At 38.9% G+C, this 12,713-nt stretch overlaps 1 protein-coding gene across 1 annotated transcript in view; it reads left to right on the top strand.

Moving 5' to 3' along the window:
• IBTK (inhibitor of Bruton tyrosine kinase) overlaps positions 1-12,713 on the top strand; it is a 96,741-nt gene that overhangs the window by 29,401 nt on the left and 54,627 nt on the right. The window contains exons 9-13 of the mRNA XM_077812747.1: positions 1,144-1,267; positions 6,650-6,827; positions 8,667-8,841; positions 10,068-10,673; positions 11,956-12,042. Coding sequence (XP_077668873.1) covers positions 1,144-1,267; positions 6,650-6,827; positions 8,667-8,841; positions 10,068-10,673; positions 11,956-12,042 — 1,170 coding nt within the window. The remainder of the gene's footprint in view (positions 1-1,143; positions 1,268-6,649; positions 6,828-8,666; positions 8,842-10,067; positions 10,674-11,955; positions 12,043-12,713) is intronic.

Here is a 12,713-nt window from a genome sequence, read left to right as displayed (position 1 = left end):
GGCCAGGGTTGCTCTGGCGTGCTGGTGGGGGTGGGGGGAGCAGTGGCATACAGCCCAGGACCCCTGCTGCGGGGTGTGTGTGTGTGTGTGTGTGGGCAGTGCTGCATGGCCTGGGACCCATGCTGGGGTGGGGCGGCAGTGTGCGGCCCGGGACTCCCGCTGGTGCTGTGGGAGGGTTGGCGGGTCTGGCAGTCTCCCTACCTGGCTCCAACGGCATGTCCCTGCATCTCCTAGGGGGAGAGCAGCAGTCGGGGGGCTCCTCTGTTGCTCCCACCACATGCACCAGCTCCGCAGCTCCCATTGGCCAGGAACCACAGCCAATGGGAGCTGTGGGGGACGGCATGTGTGGGTGCAGGTAGCGCACAGAGCCCCCTGGCCCTTCCACCTAGGAGCTGCAGAGACATGCCAGTCGGAACCGGGGAGGCCTCCCCTCTCCCTGAGGAAGTGTCGCCCCCTCACCCCTGCACTACAACCCCCTGCCCTAGCCCTGAGCTCCCTCACACACATCCAAACTGCTGCTGCTAGCCCAGTTTAGTCATCATGTAGAACCTTTGTGTGCCAGTTTGCCTACTGGGGAAGGGTAGGGGGGAGTCTTTTTTACTTCCTTCTGTCTGGGTGAGGTTGGTCATATGGATCAGTTTGTGCTAAGGAAACACACCAAAAAGGAAAGATGAATTGGTAACTAATTTTGTTGTTCTCATATTGTGCTATGTGGTGGGTTGTTTTTTTTTTCAACAGAAGTAACTTTTTTATTATTATTATTACTATTTTTATTTAAAGTGTAATATGCCATAGCTGTACAAGGTAGCTGTAATTCTATCCTGGGGTCTTGAGCTTGAGGTTCATTTTCATCTTTTTTGACTTGTCCATCAGTTCTTTACCATAGGAGGGTATTCTCTCTGTGGAGATGAAGATAACCTATTTTGAAGAATGGATGGACATGAGACAACTTCTGTATGTCTCAAGCCATGAGAATATTTTGTTTCTAAGGACTGGTAAATATACCACGAGGGAAAATTAATCACAATAACAATAAACTATGTATGTTACATTAGCTGCTTTTTAAAGTGATTCTCTAAATGTAAAATCTCAATTATATGTAAAAGAAATATTAATGTTATCTTTGCTTTTGTGTTCATTCAGACAGCTGAACCTAAAAAAGGTTCTTGTTAATGGGGGATATTTGGAATACAAGATGGATCCTCAACATCTCAAAGAAAATGGGGGTCAAAAGACTTGCATTCTTGCCCTGGATGAAGCTGGACGAGTAAGTTGTCTGCCTAATGTATTAATTCTTTTGAAACAAGAAGTATATTGAAAGGGCTAGGTAAATTGAGAACAGAACCACGGGGGCTCCCAAGTGTATTTTAACTTCTCTGAGTAGAATTCTCTTTTTGGTATGGGAGAAGGATGGCATCTGAATTCTGAGTGGGTGTCATCTGGCTGAAAAATTCATCAAAGTTAACCCAAAGAACAGTTATCTAAGAACTCCTCTGCCCTGGTTTGTAGTTTCTTTGCAAGCTGTCTTCTCCACTCCTGCCATCCCTTCAATTTCATCACAGAACTGTCTGCTTGTTCCACATCACTTTCATTCTGCTGACAGCAATGTGAGCGAGACATTGGAAAAAGAACCTGATGACCTGGGTATGGTACTGAGAGAATTAATGGTTACTTAAGTGTGGGCCACTGGTTTTTAGGTCCTTAGTTTTTTTTTGTTCTGTGTTCATTGTTTGCCACAAGTGCATGATGTTACACTTAATATTGGTCAGATGTTGGTCTAAATTGCCATGTTAAGAGAGGCCAATATCCTTATCTGAAAATGTCCATCCCTCTTGTACACAGCTGCCAGTGTTACGGTTGATACTCTCACATGAACCACTGCAACAGTGTACAACAGGCTAGAACCTCTGTTTGTGTCTCTTCTGTTTCCGAGTGTGACTACAGCCCACTCTCAAACCATTACCTTAGAGATACAATGTACAGTATGTCTGACCACACTTAAAAGTTTATGTGCTATACCCAATGAATGGCTTAGTATATATGTTTAATTGCGGACAATTGTACCTTCTGGTTAGTATGACAATGCAGAAGAATTTACTAAAGCTTTCCATATTACAGGAACTCTTCTTAGAAACCCTGAAAACTCAAAGCATCCTGGAATTAGTTCACTGCAAATTCTAAACTTGCAGCACCATCTAGTGGTCTTTGTAAAATTTTTGTTTAACGAAAATGCTGCAGTGGAAGAGAAATCTAAAATTGTGCCAGCACATAAAGAATAAAGAGGACAGAACTGAACTGGTGTTCCTCTCTGCATTTTTCTGTCTTCACTTTTGCAACATGACTGAGCTGTTTTTATAGGATAAAGCAGATTTTTGATAGGTGCATCTAGTCTTTCAAATTAGATGGTAATATTTTGTCAAGAGGTTTATGTGTGCGCACATGTGTGCTGTAAGCCATGTGACTCGTAAAGTTACTGTGCCTGTGGGATCACCAGTGTGGCTGCAATATCTTCTAATTCATAGAGTTGCTGGGCCAATATGAATCAGCATAGCTCTGTTTACTTCAGTGGTGTTTATGTCAGTTTACACCAGATTGTTATGCCAATTTTACACAAGTAAAATGGAAACTGGTAGTTTTGTGAGTATCAAGGGTGTCTTAGGCATAAACATCGCAAATGACTGCTTGGAAGAGAGGGGACCCCCTTTTGCTTTTCAGTACTGAATCAACAGTTGGTGGTCTAGCCTTATCTCCCCTCTCCTCATGTAGTACTGAAGGAAAAGGAAACTTGCTGCGCAGTTTCTTCCCTCTGTGACGTTACCCAGGGTACAATCTGGACCGATGAACAGCTGTATCCCCTCAGTTCTCCGAGGCTGGGGTGCATTTTACACTGCTTTGCTGTGAGAGCAACCACTTCTGGTCTGCTTGCACACAGCCTCCAGCATGTAAATTACTCCCAGTTATAGTATATTAGTACTGTTACCAGTCACTCTTGAATTACACTGTAGAGGAACACCAGCAAATTCCCAGTCCCAGACTTTCCCCAGAAATGTTCATCTTGTACTGCCCAGCTCTGCTGGACAATACAAGTTCATATGAAGTCTGTCATTTTATGAATAAAAAATGATATGCACAAATCTTGTTATCTCAAATGGAGTTTCCCAAACACTTCAATCCAATCATACTGGTTCAGATAAAACAATAAAACAAATTTATTAACTTCAGAAAGATAGATTTTTAAGTGATTACTAGTAATGAGGCATAAAAGTCATTATTGGTTACAAGAAAATAAAAGTAAAATGCAACTAATGCCTAACTTAACAAGTTAAGTGAATTCAGAACATAGATCTCTTTCAACACATGTTTCAGCAGGCTTACTGATGTGAATTTCTTGCAGTCAGGATCCCTCCCCCAATCTAATGTCGCTTAATTTTTCTTCAGGTGTTGTCGATGCCGTAGGTAGCAAGAAAAGGAGAGAGAATTTAGGGCATCTAATCTCCCTTCTTATAGTGCTTTCTCTTCTTTTGAGAAACATTTCCGCCTGAGGTTCAGGTGATAGAAAGTCTTTGTAGACGGGAACCCCAAGCTGCTTTTTTTGTCAAGATGTAATTTTTTTTTCCACCTACACACCCTCTTTTCTGCCAAACAATGGCCACTTAACCATGAGATGGTTCATTTGATTTTGTTGACACCTGGCTGAGGTTTTGTTGAGTCTTTTGTCTCTGGGATTTGTGACTGCTCCCCGGACTTGTAATATGTCTTAATACTAACGTTCAGAGGAATCTTATAACTTTACGTACAATGGGGCCACACACATTTTACCAGGACAATAATGATCAGCAAAATGAGTTTTTGAATTATACCTCACAAGCCATACTTTGTACAGAATTTATCATAGTCTTGTAAAAGAGGTGAACATAGGGGTACAGACTGTCACACCCACCCCTTTCCCCCACCTGCAGTTCTGTAAATCTGTCCTGCCTTAAATATGTTCCATGGGTGATCTTTGATCATAACCAAATCTCTGATTCTGCTTTGTAATCTTGGCCTGTGTAAAACAAAGCGTTTCTGGGGCCACTGAATGTTCAAAGTGCTGAAGGGGCACTCAAGGAAGAGAAGGTTGTGGAGAAGTGAAATGAATTCTTTGCATTAACCTTCACTGCACTGAATGTGAGGGAAATTCCCACACCTGAGCCATTTTTTTTTTTTTTTGAATTGACAGATCTGAGGAACTGTCTCAGATTGAGGTGTCAATAGAGGAGGTTTTGGAACAAATTGATAAATATAACAGTAATAAGTAATAGGGACCAGATGGAATTCACCCAAGAGTTCTGAAGGAACTCAAATATGAAATAGCAGAACTATTAACTGCAGTATGAAACCTGTCACTTAAATCGGCCTCTGTACCAGATGAATGGATGTGAATGCTGACTTTTATAAAAGGCTCCTGGCAATTACACACTTCAGTACCAGGCAGATTGGTTACAACTATAGTAAAGAACAGAATTATCAGACACATAGATGAACTCAATATGGTTAGGAAGAGTCAACATGGCTTTTTGTAAACAGAATCATGCATCAGCAGTCTATTAGAATTCTTTGAGGCAGTCTACAAGCACGTGGACAAGAGTGATCCAGTTGATATAGTGTACTTGGACTTTCAGAAAGCTTTTGGCAAGGTCCCATGCCAAAGCCTCTTAAGCAAAGTAAGCAGTCATAGAATAAGAGGGAAGGGCCTCTCGTGGATCAGTAACTGGTTAAAAGGGTCATTTTTCACAAAGGAGAGAGAGAAATAGTGGTGTTCCCCAAGGGTCTGTACTGATACCTGTGCTGTTCAACATATTCATAAATGATCTCGAAAAGGGGGTGAACAGTGAAGTGGCAAAATTTGCAGATGATACAAAATTGCTCAAAATAGACCAAATTGGCTGACTGTGAACAGTTACAAAGGGATCTCATAAACGTGCGTGACTGGGCAACAAAATAGCAGATGAATTTCATGTTGATAAATAGAAATTAATGTACATTGGAAAACATAATCCCAACTTTACATAAAAAACGTTGGGTAGCTGTTCCCACTGAAGAAAGAGATCTTGGAGTCACTGTGGATAGTTCTCTGAAAACATCCGCTTGATGTGCACTGGCAGTCAGGAAAGCTAGCAGAATGTTAGGAACAATTAGGAAGGGGATAGATAAGACAGAAAATAGCAAAATGCCACTGTATAAATCCATGGGACACCCACACCTTTAATGCAGCTTGCTGTTCTACTTGCCCTATCTCAAAAAAGATATATTAGAGTGGGGGGGAAAAAGGACAACAAAAATGATCAGGCGTGTGGAACAGCTTCCAGATGAGGAGAGATTAAAAAGACTGGGACAGGTCAGTTTTGAAAAGAGACGACCAAGGGTAGATACGATAGAGATCTATAAAATCATGAATGGTGTGGAGGAGGTGACAAGGAAGTGTTGTTTATCCCTTCACATAACACAGGAACCAGAGGTCACCTAGTGAAATTAATAGGTAGAAAGTTTAACAAAAATGTAAGGAAGTACTTCTTCACTTAACGCACAGTCAATCTGTGGAACTCGTTGCTAGGGGATATTGTGAAGGTGAAAACTCTAATGGAGTTCAAAAAAGAATTAGATACGTTCATAGAGGGTAGTCCATCAGTGCTATTAGCCAAGATAGTCAGGGACGTTATCCCATGCTCTGGGTGTCTGTAAGCCTCTGACTGCCAGAAGCAGGAATTAGATGACGGGATGGATCGCTCAATAATTGCCCTGTTCTGTTCATTCCCTCTGGAGCATCTGGCACTGGCTACTGTTGGAAGACAGAATATTGGCCTAGAAGGCCGTTGACTGTTCTGAGTCATACCATTCTTATGTTTTTATCTTCTTAAAGTTTAAAAAAGCATTGAGGTTTTTTTGGTGGTGTTAGTCTGATAGTTAAAGACAGGCATATTGTGTTCTTGAAATGTGTTAGACTATCTTTGTTCTTGTAAAAAAATAGATATATTTTGAATGTTGCCTGGTGTTAGAAGCAAAGGAACTAGAAGACAAATGTACCTAAAATAACTAAGAGGTGGAATCTACTTGTCATTTGGTAGGCATTGCCCTCATTAAAGACTGGTATACTTCTGGTTCTCCTTGAACAAGATATTTCATTTGGGTTCTATTGAAGTGCAAGAAGAAAGAGGGAAAGTACAACTGGAATCCTAATTGCTTCATAATCTAGCTACTTCATAGTAATTACTTCAGTTTTCTGCTGCTTTATTCTAAAAATGCAGATAGCAACAGTAGACTCCTACGTTTTTAGAATGGTACTTGCAACTAAAAATTGTAGGTATGAACATCAAAACAAGGAAAGTTATCTAATAGAAAGTGTTTAAGGCTTTTTTTTTTTTTTTTTTTTAAATAGGCAGGTAACTTTTGATATCTGAGCATCTTCCTTTACTGCTCACAGTGAAATAAATCATTCATTGCAAATAAACTTGCATTGTTAACAATTCATAATCTTCCCTCTGTTCCTCAGTAATTTTGAGGTAACGTGCTTCCGGTTTAATAAAGCTGTAGTGCACATCACTGTGACTTGCTTTTTTCTGTAGGTTTCTAAATTCTCTTTAACCCCTCCACCTCACCATTAATATTTTAGGTGTTTTGCTGGAAGTCATCCAACAGTCCTATGAAGCAGTGTCGATGGGTCTATGGCCGCCAAGTCTTCATGTCTGACGTTGCTTTAAATAGGAATGAAATAATGTTTGTCACGCAGGATGGTGACGCCTTTACAGGAAAGTGGGTAGAAGGAGGGAAAAAAACTTCCGAAAAGAAAGGTTAGTTCATGCTTTTAAGGTGTTTTTGAAAGTACATGACTACGTTTTATAACCGATTTCTAATTCAATAAATATCTTTACATTCCCTCTCTCTCCTCTCGCACCCAACATTTGTAATTTTTTTCAGGTTTTGTATTGGGAGAGGGAATTTTCCCTTATACAATCTGCCTGATTTATTGGTAGTATGTGATGGGCTATCTCTACTTCCTCCATGACTGACAGATAGATAAAAGAAATAGGAGAGAGTTGGCACTGTTCAGCTAGTTTAGTGTTTTTGCTATTGTTTTTTGTTTGCCCCGCCATGTTCAGTTTAACTTGTCTCTCTCAGTTTACAGTGAGCTTCTGGTGCACAATCTGTATCCTGAATAACTCATGGTGAAAAGGGTCATAAGTGTCCAACGCTTATGTGAATGTTAGTGATCCTGAAATGTACTGGATGTACAGCATTGGGTCCTCCTGTCAGTAAAGAATTGATACAAGTGAAAAGAGTATGTGCTTCTTCACATTGCCCTGCTAGGGTAACTTTATCTTGTTTCATGGACACTGCTTATATAGATCAGCATGTAGTTCAGTTTCCAGAAGAATTCAATCCTTGTATTCTTAGCTGAATCTGCTGACTAAGGGTCCCAGCAGTAGGAAGTTGTTTTTTGTAATTGCAAACACCTGTTCCATAGGAATTGATTGAAAAAATCATCTCTGTTCACATGGACCAACTGAAAGTCCACAGATGGTAACTGCTTTGTTACCACCAAGCTGGATGGGTTTGGATTTTTATGGCCTACAGATGAATGCCATATCACATTTCCATGACCTTAATTTCCAATTTACTATTTCAGTTTTAAGCCTCCAATCTTGCATTCCTTCATTGCAAGGTATTTCCTTCCCTCCTCAAAACGCTGAGTTAACCCATCAGGTTTCCTTTTTTGCTTTTCTACTTTCCAAGAAGGTCACATGTCATGGTAATTCTTCCTCCTCATCTCTGTTCTTCTAGCTCTGTAAAGTGTCAGAACAAGGGAATCTGTTTAATTTGGACCTTCCACATAGCAACGTATGGTGCACTGGTCTTACTTACTGCTGGTCTGGTCTTACAGTTCCATAATGCACTAAAATATCTTTATTCTTGAAAGACATTGAACCAAAGGCCTTTGTAGTTTGGGTTCACTCTCCCTGGCCTTGTGCTGGACTGGTGACCTTATAAAGGTAGAAAGATTTTGGATAGGCAGAAAGATTTTCATTTTGTTTGTTGCGTATTAATAGCGTTCTTGCATTCTGCCTAAGACTACAGTTTAAGAAGCGCATAATTTTAATATCTTTTTAAGCAGAAATGGAATGAAATATTTTAGTAATATTTCCCAATGTTCATTATTCAGAATTCACTTGCCACAAATTTATAATTAATAAAATAATTTCTTTTAAGTTTTCCAAACTGAAGATATACCATGAAAATAGTAAAGGGACATTTTGTGTACTATATCTTACTAGTGTTGTAACTGAAGTACAATAGAAAAAGCAGAGTATGCTTCATTTAATCCATAGCAATGCCATCTTGGGTGTGATATCTCACAAAATGAGGAGGGTTGGGTTGGATGAGTACTCATTGGGTGGGAGATCTCCCAAGTCCAGGGATCAGAATCTAGGTAGGCTTATCTCTTTAGGCATGCCATTCCTGATTGCAGTCAATGCTATTTGGGCCAAAGTCTTCAGTCTGATCTCTGTTGTAACTCTGTTGACCTCAACTCAGTGGACTCACACCAGTAATTAATTTTGTCCTTTGTTTTATCAGTTAAATCTTAATTAGTTTGACCCTTCCATGTTTTTCCAACATCTCTTTTTTAACAGAGGTTGTATCAAGTCTTCAGAATTCCTCATATGATGTGTCTTGTCACTATGATACAAACAGTGTATTTGAAAGAATTCGACTTGAGAAGCTTGCTTTTGTCCACAGAGCTGTTAGTGTTACCACAGATCCTAATGGATGTAACTTTGCTGTTTTACAGTCAGATCCTAAAACAAGGTATATTTCAGATATCTATGGCTGTAACTTCAATTACTGAAAGTACTGAGGGGGTTGTGGGTGTAAAGCATTTTTCTGTTCCATTAAGTCTTGTTTTGTCTTCAGTTTCAATTAAAATTTCTGCTTTACAGAGGACCATCTTTGGCTACTGCAGAGATCATAGTAAATATGGTCATTTTGGCTTAGCACTTACTTGTAGACAACTATGTAGAGGTTGTTTAAGGAAAAAGCCATTAATTAGGGAATGTCTACACTAGAAACTTTGCAGTGTAGACACATACTGCAGCGACAAAGGTTCTTTCGTTGCTGTAGTGAATCCACTAGTCTTGAGATGGCAGTAACGAGGTTGACAAAATAATTCTTTCATTGGGCTAGCCACAGTGTACACGGTGCTTAGGTCAGTTTAACTGTGTTTTAGATGTGTGATTTTTTTTTTCCACACCCCTAAGCGATATAGATAGACCTAGCTAAGTTTTGGGTGTAGACCAGCCCTGAGTTTATCCAAAGGCAAAATGTTCAAGCCAAACACTTATAATCAAGTCCCCTTTAAAACCTACCTTCTAATGTACTTTAACTCTCCATTCCATAAAGTGTCATAGAAATCCTTCTTAACATGCAGGTTCCTTGTTTCTCAGAGATGCCCTGTAATATAAGAAACTGAAAGACAGAAGAGATCTGTTTTTTAAATTAAACAAAAACTTAAATTTTTGAAATAAAGTTGGAGTAAATGAAACATTGAAAGATGTACTGCTCCTTGCACTCTCTTTTTAGATTTTAGAATATCTAGCATATTGTTTAACGTGAATTTTTGTTTTGGACTTCAGTATGCAGCGTCAAAGATTCTTACATTTCTGAATTACTTCAAGCACTTCCTTGCAATAAAATGACATGGGTAGCATGCAAAGTACTAATACTGCTGATAACTTTATAAATATTAAGCCATACATTTTTGTATGAAGAGAAAAATGTTATCTTTATTTGGTGCTTTAGAAAAATGTCGCAGGATTATTTTAATATATATTTATATATGGAGTATTGTGTAATATCTAGCTCTTATATTGCACTTTTAATCAGTTTAGGAATTTTCTTTATATTAAAGAATACAGTATGAAACTTTGAATAGTAATGTAGAATAGTAAAAAATTGAGGTTCTTCATTTTAAAATAAAACCCTCATGATAGAATTTAAAATTCAACCAAATAAAAAATAACTATTTGTCTTTATAGCCTATATGAAATTCCAAGTGTGTCGTCATCAAGTTTTGTTGAGGATTTTGGCAAATTGTTAGGGGAAACAGATGAAATGGACAACATCCATGATGTGACTTTTCAGATCGGCACTAGGATGATCCCTGCGCACAAGTACATCTTGGCCACGCGTTCTGACTTCTTCAGGAAGCTGTTCATTTCAGATGACAATCGACTAGACTCTCCAGATGTCTATCGTAAAGATGAAGATGCTATAGGATGTGATCTCTTTATGATAGAGAAGGTTCATCAAGATTTGTTTACATACCTTCTGCAGTTCATATACATGGACACTTGTGATCTTTTGACTCACGGTTACAAACCAAGAATGTTGTATAAGGAAAAAACAGAAGAATATCAAGATACCTTAATTTCTAACCTTAATAAAATGAGTTTCAGTGGAGATGTTAATGGAAAGCCTGCATTTGAAGTTTACAGAAGTAATCAAGTGCATGTAGTAAATCAAAGAGAGAAGAACAAACCCAAGTCTTCTAAAAAAGGCAAAGTTGTTGGTGAAGAAGTCAACCCCATAAAAATGTTGCAAGGTGCTGCAAAGAAATTTGGTCTCAGTAATTTAAGCATAAGGTGTGTTACAATTTTTTTTCTTTGGCAGCATCCACTTTAGTTGGTGCTTGCTTTTTGTCCCTTTCTGACCATGTATAAGCTTGTCGAAAAATGGAAAGGTTTTAACTACCAATGTAGTTTGGGCAGACATGACTCCCAGTTTGACCCCCAGCAACTGAGGGTTCTATGAAAAAAGAGAATTATGAGATTGCTCTTCAGCTAAAGCAATGTGTTACCAACTGAGCCACTAGGCCTTCTCTGGTGCAGGAAGTGCTGTGTTTCAGCACTAGTCTCATCTTAATCCTATCCTGGGAATCTTGTACAAGATTCTACTCTGTTTTGAGATGGGGGGACCTCCTGTGTTTGAGTTTAGATGCAAATAATGTAGCTTTCCAGATTACTCCTTGCCTCAGACTGACCGTATGTTTCGTCCTTTGTGTGATACATATAAAGTCATGGCTCTTATCTGTGGTTGATGTTGATCTTTGTATGGATGATGCTGTAGACTTTGCATTAAACAGTATGAAACAAAGAACTGGAACCCTGTTAACTGATGCCTTGTGTTTCTGATAATATTACAAGATGAAACCAGTGGAGTTGAGATTAAACATCTCTGCTGTTGTACAAATTTCTGCATGATACTGTTTTTCTGTCTTGTGTCTCTCTGTACCATCATCAAAAGGACTGAGGACAGTAAACCCTTGTAAACCAATTTCCCCCACTCTGCATTTTAACATACTACTTTGTTGTTCAGCTTTCTGAGCCATTGTGTGGTGGTCATAAAAAAGAAGCAGTTACCACAGCTGGGTGCACATAAAAGAACAGCCAGCACAGAGCCCAGTAATTTTAAAAGCAAAAATGTCCCTCAGCCTTCTAATAAAGCCACCATATGTGTTCACCCAATTTACAAATTAACCCTCATAGCATATCTCTAATGCTATACACCTCTCGACACTCAAGATAATCCATACCGCCTCAAAGTATGGCCCAGAAGCAGCAAACACCATGTGGATGGCTAAGCCTACCTGTATAGCCCACCTGTCAGTTGGACCAGGATACATAAATAGGAGTAATAAAGTGGTAGAGAGAAGCCTAGCAATCTGTTTTTATATCCGTTTCATATCTATGCTGAAGGATCAGTCCGTTTCTTCATAGACTTCCTAGGTTTCTGTGAAGTGCATTTGTTGTCCTTTCATTTGTGGTCACAGTGTTAAGTGGTACTAAATTTCAAACCTATTTTTCTTTATCATTATAACTATCAGTAATGTATAATAATTGATGTTTGTAATATTTGTGCCTGCAGATTGGATGGAGTTAAACTAGAAAATGGAAAAATTAATGTTGTCAACAGGAAAAATGGAACCAAACCAAAGTTAAACCCCCAAAAATGGTAAGTTTTAAAATCTAGCGACGTCAAGTCTCTGCGTGTATCTGACCTTATTTTTTAGTACCTTTCACTTCATTTTGAATTAAGTAGACACTAAGCAGATGCAGCCAAAATTTTGTAACCTGAAATTTTTTGTAAAGTGTTATTACTTGTCAGGGGTGTATGTGTGTATTTCACAGTTAATGGTCATTGGAGAGAGATTCTTTGTATTTACCACGCTTTTGTAATTTGAGATACTGGATTAGTACTCGGAACCAGATCTCAATGATTGTGTTTGTCTGTTGTGCATTCACATTTTCCATGGCTTCATTTATATTATAGAATAGTAACATCAGAAGAAAACTTGACTTTTCCAGTCTGACATGCTCTGTCTGTTGCAGGGCTACATGTTGTTGTTCCTACTAAAGCCATATAGATTTTGACTTCTTCAATTAGAAATTTACAGGGTTGCTTAATGAGAAGAATCTCTGAAATATTTTCCCATGAGGGGAAATTACCTGAATTTTTACCCTACTGCTATTTATATCTGAATTACTTGGTCCTGTTTCAATGCTTACAGTGGTACTAAAGCTTAATTCTTTAACTTACGTTGGAATAGGCTATATTTAGGGCAAATTTAACGGCAGTGAAAAACATCTCATGGACCATGAAATAAGCCCTTCCCCATGAAATCT

The sequence above is a fragment of the Eretmochelys imbricata genome, chromosome 3 (assembly GCF_965152235.1).
Source record: "Eretmochelys imbricata isolate rEreImb1 chromosome 3, rEreImb1.hap1, whole genome shotgun sequence".
Taxonomy (NCBI): Eukaryota; Metazoa; Chordata; order Testudines; family Cheloniidae; genus Eretmochelys; species Eretmochelys imbricata.
This window is presented reverse-complemented; position numbering and strand designations above follow the sequence as displayed.